Below are 16,161 nucleotides of genomic sequence, written 5' to 3'. Positions count from 1 at the left end.
AGGACAAGAGAGTGTCGAGTGGCTGAGATGAAGGGGAGGTATTCCGCCCCCTGCGACAATTGGCCTGTTTAAATCAAGCCAGCCCAATCTCTTCCGAAGACCGTGAAATCGGCAGACAGCACCCCCTGACCCATTTTCGCAGCCTCATGTGCGAGATTATGAGGGGTTGGCTAGGCCTAAAATGTCCGCGTGAGCAACTCCAGTGTTGAGAACAGGGAATATGAAGCCAAGGATCAGATAGCACCATCCCTATGTGGCAGGCGAATGGCAAAGGTGGGGATCAGGAGAGCGCGAGATCTTTAGTTCGTGGACCCGGTGCTTGCTGATGTAGCACTCATAGGTTAGACAGGGGTGATAGAGGGAGACGCATGCATTGGTTTCGTGCCTAGACATGGGTTCTCAGCCGCTATAGCAAAAGTACGTTTCACGTATTTTGGGGGCCAAGTCACGGAAAAGTTCCATTTACCCGATACCTGCATAGGTGGCTAGACGAAGCAACGGCTTAAGGTCACTACCCATGATTGTCAGACTCGGGATTTTTCGATTTTGCAGAAAAAACCTGCGTCTACTTCAATCTGAGCTTTTATGATGCTGTCAACAAAATTCACGGGAGCACAGCAAGAGGTCTACAGGTATGTAGGGGAATCATGTGCATTCTCGCCTACCAAGCATAAATCTTGAAGAGAAATGTGATAGACATGAACTGTGACAATTCATGGTGATGAAGAAGAAGAAGAAGAAGAAGCTATCTAGACTGGAAAATGAGGATTGTGCGGGGACATCTGGGGGTGAAGAGGACGGTCGAGTACTTCCCAGGAACCGTTGCCTCACCACAAGGAACAACCAATTGAAGTTTGAATGGCATTTTGTGGGGCCGTGGGCCAAGGAATGGTGCAAGCGGCTCAGGGGATCTAGTAAACGGCAAACCTGCATTAAGTGGCAGGGGTCTCACAAAGCGCCAGGAACGAGGTGGCGAAGCTTGCAGCTCGGTGACCCCGATACATAGCAAAAATGCCTCAGCTGCAGAGAGCAGGGGATATAATGCAAATCAACTTGGGGGCTGTTGGATCGAGATGGGAAGAGGGCGCGTCGTGATATAAGAAACGCCAATGCATAGCTATCACCTGTGAGAGCCCTAAAACACAGAGCGTAGGTTGATAAATACCTAAAATAACCAATATTTATTCGATCGTTCAGCAGTTAATCCGATATGGTGTAAACGTATATGACAGTGGGATGAGGACGAATTTTGGTGCGCATGAGAATATAAAATCGTCACCTTGACACCTCGCGGACTTTTGGCCCAACTTCAGTGTAGTGCTACTATCTAGTCCAGGCAACGCAAGTAAACATTTTTTCTCCGCCCAGGCACATGACCCAAACCCGGGTTCCTCATTCCGATCCCTGTTTTCATACTGTTTTCGTAAATTACCTCCAAGTGACTTCGGCCGTGCGTCTTTGCCTTTGTCACACCCCACGAACTTTCTAAACGGTTCATGGCAGACAAAGCTCTCCGCAAGCTGAAAATGGACCTTCCGATCTATTTTGCCAGTACACAGTACAGAATAATGAAGGGGCTAAACGATAGATGTGTTGTGGTCATTGTCATAATCAGACCCTCACCAGCGAAAGCATCAAAGAGGCAATTCAGTAAGGAAGCCATAGATACACCAGCCCTGTCCTCGCCCTTGTCGACCGAAGAGGCCGGAAAGCGAGGTTTTCAAATGCCAGCAGTGTCAATACCTTCGAGCGGGACAATGGAACGGACCGGAATCGCTTGAAAAAGCTGACTCGGAACTTCCTCATCGAGACTGCGCGATTTGAACTGAATAGTATATATGAGTAGGTTGAGTGAGGTCCAGCCCGCCAAGGTCAAAACAGTCATTAAATTTCTGTTTCCTGGTCGCCCTTCATCCCCTCACCGATATGGCTTTCCCTTGCTTTGACATTTAATCTGTCGCTCCGGGCTAAGAAACCGCGATACACTCGAGCCTTAGTCGCTCGGGCTCCTGTGCCTACCATTCGAACGAATATAGCAACCTTGCTATTAGAGATAATGCGCTTAGACGCCAAAATTAGCCTGAATGATAGTTCAGCCGGTTCCCATATCAGGAAACCGCGAGTTTTGGGCTTGTATTTCTGACACTATAGTTCATCTTTGGGGCGTGTTTTAGGGCAACTTTTAGATTCTGGCTCATCAGATAGCGAGATTCCTGGATTTTGTGTATAGCCACTCACATGCAATCGAGATCGATCTTCAAACAAAAATAATTTGAAGCTATTCAAAGTGTGAACAGAAGGTAATTAGCGATCATGGTCCCCTATATTAGAATATAATGTGGCTTAGCAGTTTAATTCCGTCATAACTCTTGCAGCCTGTGCTCTGTGGTCTTTGAACTAGTGAAATTAGGCGCCTTGGCACCACATTATTTTTATCATCAAAACATCCTCCACAACCCAAAACGGTGGCATATCAGATTAGGTAAAGCCGCCATTGCTCTGCCTTCAGTCTGAAAGCCGTTGCTGTGCTATCTCAGATCTACTTTTACACGTGGTGCACCTATTTTCCGGTCCCAACCAACAGTTCGTGCGCTCACAGGGGCCCTATGATAATAAGGCATACTCAGAGGCAGACATGCAGGCGCACAGTTCTATGTTTTAAGAACGAATTTTTTCCCTAGCTAATATAGAGCTAGTGAGATAACTACCTTATCCCGAGCTGATATGGGACAGCTTTGTTCGCCCAAAACCGACGAGAAATACTGAAAGCGGTTCGGGAAATCTATTCAGAGGTAAACATCCTAGATTATGTTGTAATATGGGCATTCTAAAATGCATCTCGCAAAGCGCCAGGAACGATGAGATGGCGAAGCGTGCAGCTCAGAGACCCTGATCAATAGCAAAAATGCCTCAACTGCAAAGAGCAGGGAAGAAAAGACAACGAAATTTGGGCGCTGTGGAATCGATTGGCAAAGAGGGCGCGTAGACTAGCTGCAAGAGCAGGGATAGGAAGGCAAAGAAGGCAACAGATTTTGGGGGCTGTTGGATTCGAGAGGGGAAGAGGGCGCGAAGTGATACAGGCACGCGCGGGCGTGCGTAGGGACACATGGGGCTTAACCTAGGTAATAAAAACTAAACCCGGACAAGCTTCACCATAGTCATCCGATATGGTGTAGTGGCTAACATCGCCGTCTCTCACACGGCAGCCGGGGGTTCGATTCCCCCTATCGGAGATTCTTTTGCCGCCTTTTTTTTTGCATTGTTTTCTCTCTTGCTTGCAATTCCTTGTTTGGTAATTTTTCCACAAGAAATTTCAACACCCCTTCTGCCTCAGAACACATCCCCTACCTGATCTTCCAGGTATCTGCTAGTTATTCGGCTTGCGTGTCCTGACTATTCGAATCAAAAAATGAGCATTCTGTTCTATGAGGGAGGATTATTATATCCCGATCCCATTCATTTTGCATAGCGCATCACTCTCTAGAATAGTTATCCAGATAGCTGATCATGTAGGTGACTGGGTAAATGACCAGGTAGCTGACCAGCTGGAGATACGTGACTTAGGCAATCAACTGACGGTTATCAAGACCATACACTAGTCGACGGGGTATTCGGCGTCGGAACTGGCACCACGCCTGTTTGATCAAGGTTCTATCTGTTTCTGTGTTATCTGAGCGAAGTCATGATGGGGGTGTGGAAGCATCAATCTCCTTTCCAAAATGCCTTTGTGAAGATGAGACCGCATTTTTATGTGGCTGTTTTTCTATTGCCCTGCTTCGATACAATCACTTATCGTGGCGTGGTTCAATTGGAAAAGCCTATTGGGGATTCGAGACACTGAAGCTATGAATCTGCGGAGATATATGTTTCACATCAACATGATTTTTACTCAACTTGACGGTTGGAACGCATTCCTAATATTTTCCACTCAAAAATAATATGCCATGGCATGAGTCCAGTGTTCTCAGATAAGTTCAATTCTGGAAGTCGATTCAAAAACTCCCTAGCGTGGAATACCATGATAGCTTTGTGAGGTTAACAACAGCCGAGATCTGATCGTCGAACCCACGTGACCACAGCGTGACCGCATCCCAGCTAAGGTTCCTTGCACTCCCGACTATCATATTGTTGATAATTCCATGAATTCTCTGCGGACTGCCTGCCGTCGCTACCCTGCAATGGCATCTCAAGTCCCATATTCTTCGCCATTCACCCAGGCCGTGGTGAGCTCCGTGAGAAAGCTGTGCGTCGCAATTGGATAGCTCCCTGCCCTTGAAGTGCGAGTCTAACAGTGGATGCCTGCAGCTACCCCGAGGCGCTGGCGGATAAGAGCTTCGACAACACTGGACGTGAGTTCAACCTGATGCTATTGCAAATTTCCATTCCATGAGGTCGCGATGCAGGATTGTGACATACTGATTGAGACCCGCAGTGCTTCTTGAAGCTCCATTTGATCCGGCGCGACGACAAAAGAACTCGGTGTTGCTGGCTATCGACTTGACGAATGCCGTCGCGGAGGAGGCCATCCAGCGCCGCGACTCGGCCATTGTGGCGTATCGTAAGGCTCCCTGGGACCCTTGGTCAGGGAAATTGACGGCTAACGCAAACTGCATCAATTCATAGACCCTATCATCTTCCGCGGCCTCAAGGCCATTACCCTCAATGATACACAGCAACGATCGCTTCTACGACTGGCACAACATGGGATTAGCGTCTACTCCCCCCACACTGCTGTCGACACTGTGCCAGGTGGGATGGCCGATTGGCTTTGCGACGTGGTGACCGGCACATTCCAACCCATCACGGCGCAACACCATTCGGCATCCCAAGGGTGCAACTCGACACTATATTCCGTCCCTACATATCCGCAGGCCGAAGCTGTCCCCACTGCAGCATCAGCGGATAAAACCCAGCAGATCCCCCATACTCGATCCACGATCCATCCATCGCCCGCAGCGTCGATCCCGGAAGGATTCGAGTCGGCCGGTGCTGGCCGGTTGGTCACCTTCAATGAGAGTCAACCCCTGACGGCTTTGATCGATCACATCGGCCGGGGCGTTGGTTTGCCCGGCGGGATTCCCATCGCCCTCCCCCAGTCCCAGTCGATCGGTCACATCCGCATTCGCACCGTCGGCATGTGTCCCGGGTCGGGCTCGGGCGTGCTTATGCGTGGAACCGATCTTCCCGATCTGCTTTTCACCGGAGAGATGAGCCATCACGAGACTCTTGCCGCCACAGAGCGTGGCTCGGTGGTTATTTCTCTGGCGCACTCGAATTCCGAGCGTGGCTACCTCCGCGCGGTCATGCAGAGCCAGCTGATGCAGGAACTGTCGCAGCGCTGGCAAAGCGACCGACAGGCTGCTCTTCAGGCCATCTCTGACAGTGCGAAACAAGGTGGAGCCGCCCCATCCTCGTGTGACGAGGTTTACCAGGATGGCGCCGTGGAGGTGTCTGTTAGCGAGGCCGACCGCGATCCATATGGCATCATGGTGTGGCGGGGATAAATGCGATTACGTGACAGTCCGATAGTGAACCCATACCTTACCTCCCACAATGCAGTGGCAAGTGCAGTCCAGCTCCGTAGCCGAGATCTGACCCATCGCGTCGCATACCCTAAGGCAGCTAAGGATAACTAGTTATGTTGTGATGCTGTGTCACTGCGGCCTCGCCCAAACCGGCAATCCGCGGCCTCAGGACGTCCACGTGGGGCCGCAATGCCCTCGTGGGGCAGAACTTTTGATTCCCCTCGGCGATGCGCTGGTCGCTGTCTCTTCACGTCCGCGCCTCCATCTCCAAGTCCTTTCGTCGCATTGAGTCAGCAAAGCAACTTGCTCGCAGAATGACTGCTCTTCCCAACACCTATGATGGTGCGTCTTTCTGTCCCTGTCCTGCTGCGTACTGCGTACTGCGTATCTCCCCCTCACCTTACGTCCAATCTGACCGCCACATCTCCTGCCAGGGCTCGTCCCAATTGCTGTCATCGGCGGCACCGGTCTGCGCGAGCTTCCAGGATTCACGCAGGTTGCCTCGCTGTCCGTCTCGACTCCCTGGGGCGAACCCTCGTCGCCGATCACCATCCTGCACCACCAGTGCAAGCACAATGACAAGACCGTCGCCGTTGCTTTCCTGAGCCGCCATGGCCCTCACCACCAGATCGCGCCCCACGAGGTCCCGGCCCGTGCCAACATTGCCGCTTTGCGTTCCATTGGCGTCCGTAGCATCATCGCCTTCTCCGCCGTGGGCAGTCTCCAGGAAGCAATTAAGCCCCGCGACTTTGTCATCCCCGACCAGATTATCGACCGCACCAAGGGTGTTCGCCCATGGACCTACTTCGAGGGTGGTGTTGTTGCTCACGTTCCTTTCGGTGACCCCTTCGACGAGGGTATTGCCAAGGTCGTGCGGGAGTGCGGTCACAGCCTGGAGGGAGATGGTGTTGTTCTCCACGACCGTGGCACCATCGTTTGCATGGGTAAGCTTTTTCTCGTCTTGCCGGGCCTTGTCTTTGGTTTCTTTCCTTCTTTCTTTTTCCCCGTTTGCACGGGCAAACCTTGGCCGTGTCCATGAATGTTTTACTGATCTCGCCGCGTTTTCCTGTCCAGAGGGCCCGCAGTTCTCCACCCGTGCCGAGAGCAACATGTACCGCGCTTGGGGCGGCAGTGTGATCAACATGTCTGTCCTGCCGGAGGCTAAGCTCGCCCGAGAGGCCGAGATTGCCTACCAGATGATCTGTATGTCTACCGACTACGACTGTTGGCACGACTCCGCCGACGTCACTGTGGAGATGGTGATGGGCAACATGAAGGCCAACGCGGACAACGCGCGCCGCTTTGTCACTGCCGTGCTGGACGCTCTAGCCGGTGAGGAGCACATTGAGCTGGTCCAGGCTAAGCACCTTGCTGGCTCCGTCAAGTTCGGTGTCAGCACCCCGCAGCCTCACTGGAGCCCCGAGGCCCAGAAGAAGCTGAACTGGTTGTTCCCGGGTTACTTCTAAGCATATACCCAGTGCCGTACCGCGCCGGTCTCGAGTAGGATCGGATCGGATCACATAGACATATCGATATGTGATGATTGCATTTTTTTCTATAGATATTTTGGGATGGTGAGCATATACGCCAAAATGATGGGCGAGATATAAAGTTTGATAGAACGGGCATCGTTATCTTCAAGGCCGTTAAGAAACACTATATACCTTCCAATTCGCAGCGCCTTTAACTCAAATCCCATTCAATTTTCAAACATCTAGCCCCCCTGCCTATCCTTCGAGATACTCCACCCAATCTCGATCCGAGAACGGTTCACGTTATATACTACTGGCTGAAGTATTCAAAAGTTCAAAACAATTAGAAGCACAGCGCGAGTAGCTCTGTTATTCCTCCAACTACTGGAGAATATCCATACTATCGAGCAGACTTGAGTGAGCTTGATGCCAACCTGACTCGATGGCAATGGTTCAATTATCTACATGCAAACTACCATAGGGTACTACTAATTGTAGTAGTAGTCGTGATCACCCCAAGAGAGTCAAATTTCTACGAAGTCTGAAAGCGAAGTCCGGTTGAAACGAACAAAGTAACTATTGAAGTCGTTGTTGATAGATGATCGCGTAGATTATCAGATAGCAGGACAGACTAGAAAACGCACATACAGAGTCCGATCGGGAAGCATGGTGGAGCGAGGGAACACGAGGAAAGTCGACCGCGCGCCAAGACCGACAATCACTCCAGCGAGCGACAACAACTCGGAGATGCTGCGGTGACCGGAAGGGGTTTCGTATTGCGATCAACGCGCGTGAACTTACGACTGTAGAGTCGGACCATCTGCTGTACCCCAATGGGGTCTTTCTATCCTGCTGCGCCAATGGCAGCAGAATTCATTTACTTCTTCATCGGCTGCGCCGCCCAGAGCCCACTTAGCATTTCCTAGGGGAATGTTGCTGCGGGCCTCCTCCCCTCGCGTTGCAAACAATGCAAACCGCCCGCCGATAAAGTCGCGCGTCTCCCCACTTCTCCCCGCTTGAAACATCATGAACATATGACGGATCGTCTCGATTTATTGCGACCCGTCTTGTTTTTCGCTCCTGGTGCTCTCATCCATCTCCCCCAGATTGGCCCCGTTTCCGTCATGCGGAACACTTCCTGCTATCTCCCGAATGGCCTCGCATTCACCGTATCGCCGGTGTTCGGCGGGGTCACGTTCAAGTCGAATGATATGAGTACTACGAGCACGACTTTCCCACCTGGCTGGACCGTCATTATCCACAGCGAGAAGGCCGGAAACCCTCCGGAAGAAAGAGGAAGGGCGGGCTCTGAGAATGGCCGTCCGTCCGATGACGATGACGATGACTACATGAGCCGCTTCACAAATCCCACACTGAATCGCGATGGCCTCTATATTTCGTACATTGTGAATCCGCCCTCCAGCGAGTTCAAGCCGGTAACATCACCTACCCGTCAGATTGCAATGATGCTCTGGGCGACGTTATGGTGGTATTTCCATGAGCCGGAACCCGATCGACATCTGCAGACAGCTGCGTCTAGCTCGACACCTCATGTCGGCCAACCCAAAGGTGATTGGCGCGTCAAGATCCGCCGCGAGGGCATTTTCAAGGGCCGGAATCTCCTGCAAAAGCTGGAGCGCATGGGCCTGGTTTCAAGCGAGGATTCGTCGGTCGGCCTGCAGCCCGTCGAGACCCGAGATTCCGGGAGCTGGTCGAAGATGTTCATGAGCCAGCGGTCCTTCTGGCAACTCGACCCTCGTCTCTTCCTGTTTACGATGACCCCTCGCGGATCACCGCCATCTCCTTCCCTGACTCCCTTCCAGTCACGGCATGCTTCTCCGGCGCGAGATGATCTGCCTTCCGGCACTCTGCCACCAACCGAGGCGGCCTTCTCCACCGCCAACACGGAAGTGTTCACATCCGTAGGGCCTTTCACCTCGGCCAGTCACCTCCCAACATACTACCCGCCGGCGCCGACCCAGTATACCTTTACCAATGGTGTGCGCCATCCCTTGCGCCCCAAGCCACCGCATCAAGGGGAGGTTTTTTACGTCCGCTACATCCCCAGTGTGAGCCAATATATCTCACTTCGAGTCCCCTACCTCCCAGCGACTAAACAAGGAACTACACCTGCGGCGGCGGTCGACGGTCGGCCAACAACCCCAACGAAACCCGTCAGTTCACAGGTTACCGGCATCAAGCAACATCTGTGTCAAACTATGTCATCGGATCTCGAGACGCTGCACCGGTGGATGAATGACCCTCGTGTGGAAGCGATGTGGCAGGTTGGCGGCCCAAAGTCCGTGCAGGAGAAGTTCCTGCTGGACAATCTGAGCAGTCGTCATAGCTTCCCCGTGATCGGGTGCTGGGACGGAAAGCCTTTCGGATACTTCGAGATCTATTGGGTGAAGGAGGACCCCCTGGGTCGACTGCTCGATCGGGTTGACAACTATGACCGGGGTATTCATGTGCTTGTTGGCGAACATGAGTTCCGCGGTCCTCACCGTGTCGCCCTTTGGCTCACTACACTGGTGCATCATTGTTTCTTGGCCGATATGCGAACCGAGACCGTTGTCTTGGAGCCCCGCGTGGATAACATCAAACTCATCAACTATCTCCAGGATGTGGGGTTCTATAAAGAAGGCGAAGTCAGCTTCCCCCATAAGCAGTCTGCCGTGATGAAGATCAAGCGCGAGTTCTGGGAGGCCCCGGCTATCTGAGCGGATCGAGGGCTAGCCTCCAACCTGCATTTCCATGACGAGTAATGATTAACAAGCCCTATCATTACTATTTGTTCTATTATTATCGCGTCCAGCGAGTGTCTCTTCGTTTCGTCGCCTAGGTGCACATCGTGCCATCATTCCGCATGTTGTCTGCAAGGACGGGAGTTGGAACGGGATCTGCCCACCAGCAGGCTGTCCATGCAAGGGGCCAGGCTCATGTGGGTTGAATCTCAAAGGGCTCTTGTATTCTAGTGCGTCTAATCTGGTACTCACTTATGGAGAAATGAGCGAGGAATCAGGAAACCCTGGAAGCTGCTGTTGAGGAGTAGTTTCAGCTTCATAGCCACGACGTGCATGTGTTGAAAAACGCCAAATACGACAGAGAGAAAAGACAAATAATAAAAACGTGAAATAAGTAGGTACTGTTCCAGGTGCTTTAAGCACCTGTCCAGAAACTTCATTTTTGGTACGGCGTAGTCCCACTGACCCCAACCATTTTATCAAGCAATCTCATACCGTGTAGGAGCTCTAGATTTTACCAAGCGCTGATCATGAAGCCATGATATCACTGGAGCTAATCGCGTCCATCATATTAGGACACAGGACTGGAAGAGATCACTCCAGTACCAAAACCTCACATAGGAACCTGTGGACTCCACAACTTCTGCACAAGCGGACTCACATGCGGAGACCTCGTAGAAAGAAACGGGTGGTTCTAATAAGGGAGGGAGACAGATTACAACTCATTTGACGACACACTAGAGGAAGAATCATGTATTGTAGACTCACACTATACTAGCCACTTTCCCAATTTCACGTCCGAGCTCTGATTGACAAGCCACAATGGTATGTGGGTGCATTCGGCCCGGCCTGCGGCAGGGTCCGGTGTGCAGATCGATTTGTGGATGGTGGCAATTGAACCTCTAGCGAAGCGACGAGGCTTACACTAACCGAGACCGAAGTGAAGGTCCTAGAAGAGCAGTTGCATGATAAACGAAGGGAACTTACTACAGCACTCTGCCTGGGATCCATCACCAGGGAACCCGTGGGGGTGACCAGAGATTGTCTCTGTCCCGGCTTTCATTCTGGCTTCCTATTTCTTACCGACGTGCATAATTCCACTCCGGTGGACATGATCTTAAGGGTTTCAGGGAAGAGTAACTGCTCCAGTTGTACTGTGTTGGGTCATTCTGCGCGAGTATTTGCATCTACCAGTCATGTATAGAATGTCTGTAGGGCCTTGAATAGATAGACACATACACAGCCCTCTTGACAGAAGTATCGATTACCGTAAGTCGCAGTACTATGTGTATGTACTATGGTCAGTCCTGTAGCTCGGCGGCGGCGGGAACCATAACAGCCTAAATCTGAGAGCCGGAATTAGCCCGTGATTAGTGTCTCCGTTAGTCACGGCGCATCCCCACTTCACATGTCGGCAGTTGTGACCAGCGATGCCTCGAAGGGGAAGGTGATTCCACGATCTCAACCAGTGGCGTTGGTGCCAAAGGACCAGGCCGAATGCAACAAGTCAACGCCAGACCGTCTGAAACGGTGCCATGCAAGTGGCCCAGTTGGAAATGTGAGAAAGACGGAGTGGGTTCAGACAAGCAGACAAGCATAGAAAGATCGGATGCAAAGGCCCACTAGGGCATGTGATGCTGCAATTGCCATACGAACACGGCGTGAATAAGAAATAAATACCTTGGGGTAATGATAACTGTAGTTTGTACTCCATGGAAGGTACACGGGATAAGGTAGGACCCTTCATGGGGGCGACATCGAGAATACCGAGTGCAGTAAGGATAGTCCTCGGCAGTCCACTCAGACTCCTGGCGTCCCATAGTGAGGACTAATAATGCTGAGGAAGAAGAAACGATGCACAGGTCTCTTTCGGCAAAACGAGTGTGAAGGTTTGTTGGGGCGGCATGTGAGAGAAACCCCCCCCACCCCCCGGCTGAGTAAGCCCCGGCTTCACGTGAAACTGGCGACGGCGATGTGCGACTCGCACCTTGCACCACTCTTGCCACTCGCGCCGCGCTGCGATCTTCGGCCCCCGTCGCGATCTTCCCGTTCCCACATCTCTCGTCCCAGCTGGCGCCCACTTATATCCGGCCTGCTTCACCCCAGAATGCCCCCGCCGTGATGGACGTCGATACCAAGTCCCCCGAGGACCGTTCTCGCCGAGCCGCCAGTGTGCTATCTATGGACGACCTCGAGGCTGCCCAAGCCCTGGAAGGCCTTCGCTCCGACTTTGGGCAATCTCCTCGAGCTTCACGGCAAGCTCTTCCCACCTCGCCTGACCCACCCCCGCCAGAACCGCTGCTCTCCCTCCTCACATCATCTCACCCACTGATATCCTCCGCCATCAACGGGTCTGTCTCGGCGTATGCCACGTCCAAGTCGTATTCGGCCCGATTCAAGTCAAGCGCCGAGTTCATAGAGCGCAATATCGGCTCGCCCGTCGCTAACACCGTCGGAACGGTGGGCCGCAAAACCGGTGTTGAAAGTGGTTTGCGCTGGGCGCTCCAACGACGTGATTCCGGTAACGAGTCCAAACATAGCAGCAAGCGTCGGAAGGTGAATGGTGACGTCGCCACGAACTCGATGGATGTTGAACAAGGGCCAGAAGAGGCGGCGACCCAATCACGCACCCGAAGCTCCTCGGACATCTCCATGACCGAGACACTTCCGCCCTACGACGAGATGCGATCGCCGCGTTACGAAGAGAAACCCGAGCGTCAAAACCCCACCTGGCAGAGTCGGTTGGTCATTTCGACGTCTGGCTTGGGTGTGGCCATGAGCGAAGAATCGCTCCGCAGCCTGCAGTATTGCTTGACATGGCTTCGGTGGGCAAACGGCCGTCTCGGCCGTGCCATCGTTGCCCTTCAGAATGCGCTGACTGAGTGGGAAAACCACAAAGCACGCCTGAAGCAACAAGCCGATGCTGATCGCGCCACCAGCCCCGAGAACACATCGCTTCTCACACAGCGCATCCAGGCGGTCAAGGAAGACGTCTTGTCTACCCTGAAGCAAGTGGTCGACGTCGTCTCCAAGTATGCTGGTGGGGCCTTGCCTGAGAATGCGCGCCACCTAGTCCGGCGGCACTTGACATCGCTGCCTCATCGCTTCCAGATGGCCAGCACATCACAGCCACATCCCGATTCCCCTGCCGCTTCGTCGGAGGCAACCGTCGGCGCCCACCGGATACTGGTCTTGGCCAACGAGGGACTCGATATATTGGGACAGGTTAGTGGTGTCGTAAACGACACTCTTGTCAGCGCTGAGCATTGGTGTGATCGTCTGGGGCGTAAACGCCCTGATCACAAACCCGCACCGGATGTGGAAAACCAGAGCCAGGCACCCACGCCGGACACTCAACCGTACGGGACCGACATCAAACAGCCTCTCGTCTCGGAGGCCATTGCCCCGGAAGATGTTCGTATCGCAGGAACCGAGAAGATGTAAAATCCCCTTTGGTCTATTCATGTCAGCTTTCCCCTTATACTTCCATGTTCATTTTCGTTCCTATTACCATGTGACGCTTCCTTATGTTTGATATCCACTATATGTTCTTCACTCTCTTTAGCCTTGGGGGAAATTTCGCAATGAATTCTTTGCTGTTTATGAAGGTGATCCTAAAAGGCGAGTAAGAATTAAGTAATTGTGAACCAATGTGAGATCGAAGATGGGAGAGATCCGTGTGAAGTGTCGGATTTCACCCACACTGCAGCGATAAGGTTAAAGTGCCCGTATAATAGCGTACTAGTCTCAAATTCCGTCACATGTGGAACTTAAAGAAACTTCAAGAGGTGATACGGGCAGCAAGAACCAAAATCCCGGAAAAGCATGTCCAAATAAAAAAGCATTTAAAAAAAATATACGAAAATATTTTGAAGTGTATTGTTACAAGTTAGACGCATTCTATAGACACTACTATTATCCGCACGCGATGTGAGAGCTAGATCGGACAGAGGCGATTGATGAACACTGCTGAGGAGGTTGAGGCATTCCATTGGTAGGCATGGAACAAAATGGGAGTATCAAGTGCTCGGATTCTTCAACCACCTTGAGTCTCGGACTCGTCTTTCTCGTTCTCTCCTCCGTCTCTGCGCAAGGGTATATCCACACCCAGCTCCGGCGAGATAACCACCCAGATGAGCAGCGTGGTCCATCTTTGTGAGACGGGACAGTGGCCATACCTGCAGGAAACGGGCAGGCGTCGCCATGCTCAAAATCTCGGTTCCAATCAAACATGCCAAGAAGATCCAGCCCTGAGTCCAGAGCGTCTCTCGCAGTTCGTGGGGAAGAATCCACATGGTGATTTTGTCACTAATTGGAGCATAAATATCAGTGGCCGAGAGAGAATCCAACAGGGACGGGAGGGGGCAATCATACTCAAAATGATACATGCACCATGCCGCAACGATGCCGCTGGTAGCGGCACTGGCACCCAGTGATGTCAGACCAAGCGAGCCGAGTAGTACACTGCGATACAAAGAGACCAGGGAGCCAACGGCGCCTGATCCAAAGTAGATAGCCAAGAAATTACCGCGACCAAGCTCATCGTGGACTAGGAGAGGGAGCGTCAGCATAGAACAGAACACATAGAAAGCAAATTGGCATACCCCGAGTACCCATAAGCCCCAGCACCATCATGTTTGTCGCCAAGTGTCGCCAGGTCTGATGGCTGAAGGTACTACCAAGCATGCTTGGAGCACTGGGGTAGAGGGGAACAATGACAAAGTACCGGTTGAGGAGTCTCCATGAAGGTGGGATGAACTTCCACATGAAGGTGATGGCAACATTAGCTCCGATGATAGCTCCGACCGTTGCAGCAGCAGGAGGAACACTCGGCCACAGACGGTCTTTGCGTGCAGGAGACTCGTATTTCTGGGCAAAGTAGTAGCACAGGCCAACAGCGAGCAGAGTGAACAGCGCGGGCGCAAGAAGACGTTGGGTCTGCCATGATAGTCACATATTAGTGTTAAGTTGATTCATATCCGACGTGGAATATTCATACCGTAGTCAGATTCATGGCTTCTGGAGATTCATGTGTCGCGGCGATGTGATGTTTTTGAATCCAGGCAAGATAAGGTCGTTCATTGGGATCCGCACGCGGACGAGCTATGCAAATCATCAGCAGCGCATCTAGAGACAAGTTAAAGAAGACTTACCCTCTGTCAAAGCAGCCTCTTGGTACTGTTGCAATGCCGTATCTCCTTTGAACTGCCGCCGCAACCGTTCCTGCTCCTCGTTCTCGCCCTGCAGCCATTCCTGGCGCTTTCGTTCCTTTTCAGCTAGTAATCGCTTTTCGTTCATTTCACGCGCCTCCTTGAGAACACTTTTGCCGTAAATCGAATTCTCTTCGCCCAGCTCGTTCTCATAGGAACCGCTCTGAGGCTTATAGAGACCAAGCTCCTCCGCTCGTCGCACAAGTTTCTCCTCCGCTTCAATTTCTTCCCGCTCGATTCGAGCTAGGATTGCTGCATCCTCATTCAGGGGATAGTTTTCACGGAGCCATTGTAAGGCACTATCGAGCTGAGACTGGCTGACCGCGCGGGTAATGTCAGCTGGCAGATCTAAATCCAGCGTGCCCTCTAACCGCTGGGTTTGCAGCGCCCCGAGCGTTCGGTTTCCAAGCTTCGTTGGGACCCCCGGTCCAAATATAAATTTAATGTCGGCATCAGAAAGATTCCTGTCACCCGGCAGTCTTCCTGGCCTCTTGGGCGATGGTTTTGGAGCTGTTGTTCGTTTCGATCTGGTGAAAGTCGGCATGGAAAGCTTGAGTAAAGAGTATTTGGAGCCAGCGAGGAGACTCTTAGTTCGAACTCGAGCGTTCGAAGAACTGAGCGGGCGTCGGGAAAAGTGGCTGTACAGGTTGAGTGGTGTGATGCGGAGATCGTTACATGCAGCGCGAGAGGTTATGGCGGGCAACGCGCTGGAGTTTCGGAGCCCCGAACAGGGGAGCCGCCATACGGCGCAGACCGCACTGCTCATGGCCAGCGACTGGAAAGACTCGGGCAATCGCAACGGAGGATTTCGGCGAAGAACGTCGGCGTCGATGGCGGCGATTCGCGATAATCGGGCCGGTGGCAGTATGGCAGCGGCCTGAGGCAGAAGTAATCACATGACACGGTGAACTATGAGCTGGCCAACAGTTGTTGTCCTTCTTTGCGCTGTCTCCTCGCGTTGTCTGACGTCTTTCCCTCGAGTATGATTATTTCTGCCAATGCAGCCAGACTTCCAAATACGTGTTAGTTCTTTCCCTACCCTAGGATACCTCGTCCGCGATCTCCCCCCATAATCGCCCCATCGGTCGCCATCGCGACCTCGCATCGGCGGCCTCCGCCCCTGCATTATTCAGCCGAGGACCGCTGGAGCTGCTCTGCCCCGCATGTCCTCCTTTCTTCCACCACCACCTTTCAGCTTTACAATTGAGCA

The 16,161-nt window shown here is 52.4% G+C and overlaps 5 protein-coding genes across 5 annotated transcripts; 4 read left to right on the top strand and 1 right to left on the bottom strand.

The window, feature by feature from the left end:
• Window positions 1–4,178: 4,178 nt before the first annotated feature.
• On the top strand, window positions 4,179–5,504 carry N7532_009791 (Nif3-like dinuclear metal center hexameric protein; the record flags this gene model as incomplete). Its single annotated transcript, XM_056622282.1, has 4 exons — window positions 4,179–4,243; window positions 4,306–4,349; window positions 4,433–4,558; window positions 4,624–5,504. The coding sequence occupies 4 exons, from the start codon at window positions 4,179–4,181 to the stop codon at window positions 5,502–5,504; spliced, it is 1,116 nt and encodes a 371-aa protein (XP_056469698.1).
• Window positions 5,505–5,752: 248 nt separating this feature from the next.
• On the top strand, window positions 5,753–6,991 carry N7532_009790 (S-methyl-5-thioadenosine phosphorylase; the record flags this gene model as incomplete). The annotated part of the gene is made up of 3 exons (XM_056622281.1): window positions 5,753–5,867; window positions 5,960–6,469; window positions 6,600–6,991. 3 exons carry the CDS (start codon window positions 5,753–5,755, stop codon window positions 6,989–6,991), a joined length of 1,017 nt encoding a protein of 338 aa, XP_056469697.1.
• A 1,130-nt stretch (window positions 6,992–8,121) lies between these two features.
• N7532_009789 (GNAT family N-acetyltransferase) lies at window positions 8,122–9,717 on the top strand (the record flags this gene model as incomplete). Its single annotated transcript, XM_056622280.1, has 1 exon — window positions 8,122–9,717. One exon carries the CDS (start codon window positions 8,122–8,124, stop codon window positions 9,715–9,717), a length of 1,596 nt encoding a protein of 531 aa, XP_056469696.1.
• A 2,145-nt stretch (window positions 9,718–11,862) lies between these two features.
• On the top strand, window positions 11,863–13,185 carry N7532_009788 (putative clock controled protein (Ccg-8); the record flags this gene model as incomplete). Its single annotated transcript, XM_056622279.1, has 1 exon — window positions 11,863–13,185. One exon carries the CDS (start codon window positions 11,863–11,865, stop codon window positions 13,183–13,185), a length of 1,323 nt encoding a protein of 440 aa, XP_056469695.1.
• A 575-nt stretch (window positions 13,186–13,760) lies between these two features.
• On the bottom strand, window positions 13,761–15,717 carry N7532_009787 (rhomboid protease PCP1; the record flags this gene model as incomplete). The annotated part of the gene is made up of 5 exons (XM_056622278.1): window positions 13,761–14,049; window positions 14,116–14,290; window positions 14,346–14,679; window positions 14,741–14,844; window positions 14,895–15,717. 5 exons carry the CDS (start codon window positions 15,715–15,717, stop codon window positions 13,761–13,763), a joined length of 1,725 nt encoding a protein of 574 aa, XP_056469694.1.
• Between the last annotated feature and the right edge of the window lie 444 nt (window positions 15,718–16,161).

The sequence above is a fragment of the Penicillium argentinense genome (genome assembly GCF_028826775.1).
Source record: "Penicillium argentinense strain IBT 30761 chromosome Unknown utg000010l_segment0_segment0, whole genome shotgun sequence".
Taxonomy (NCBI): domain Eukaryota; kingdom Fungi; phylum Ascomycota; class Eurotiomycetes; order Eurotiales; family Aspergillaceae; genus Penicillium; species Penicillium argentinense.
The sequence above is the reverse complement of the archived record's forward strand: the minus strand, read 5'-3'. Positions and strand labels throughout refer to the sequence as shown.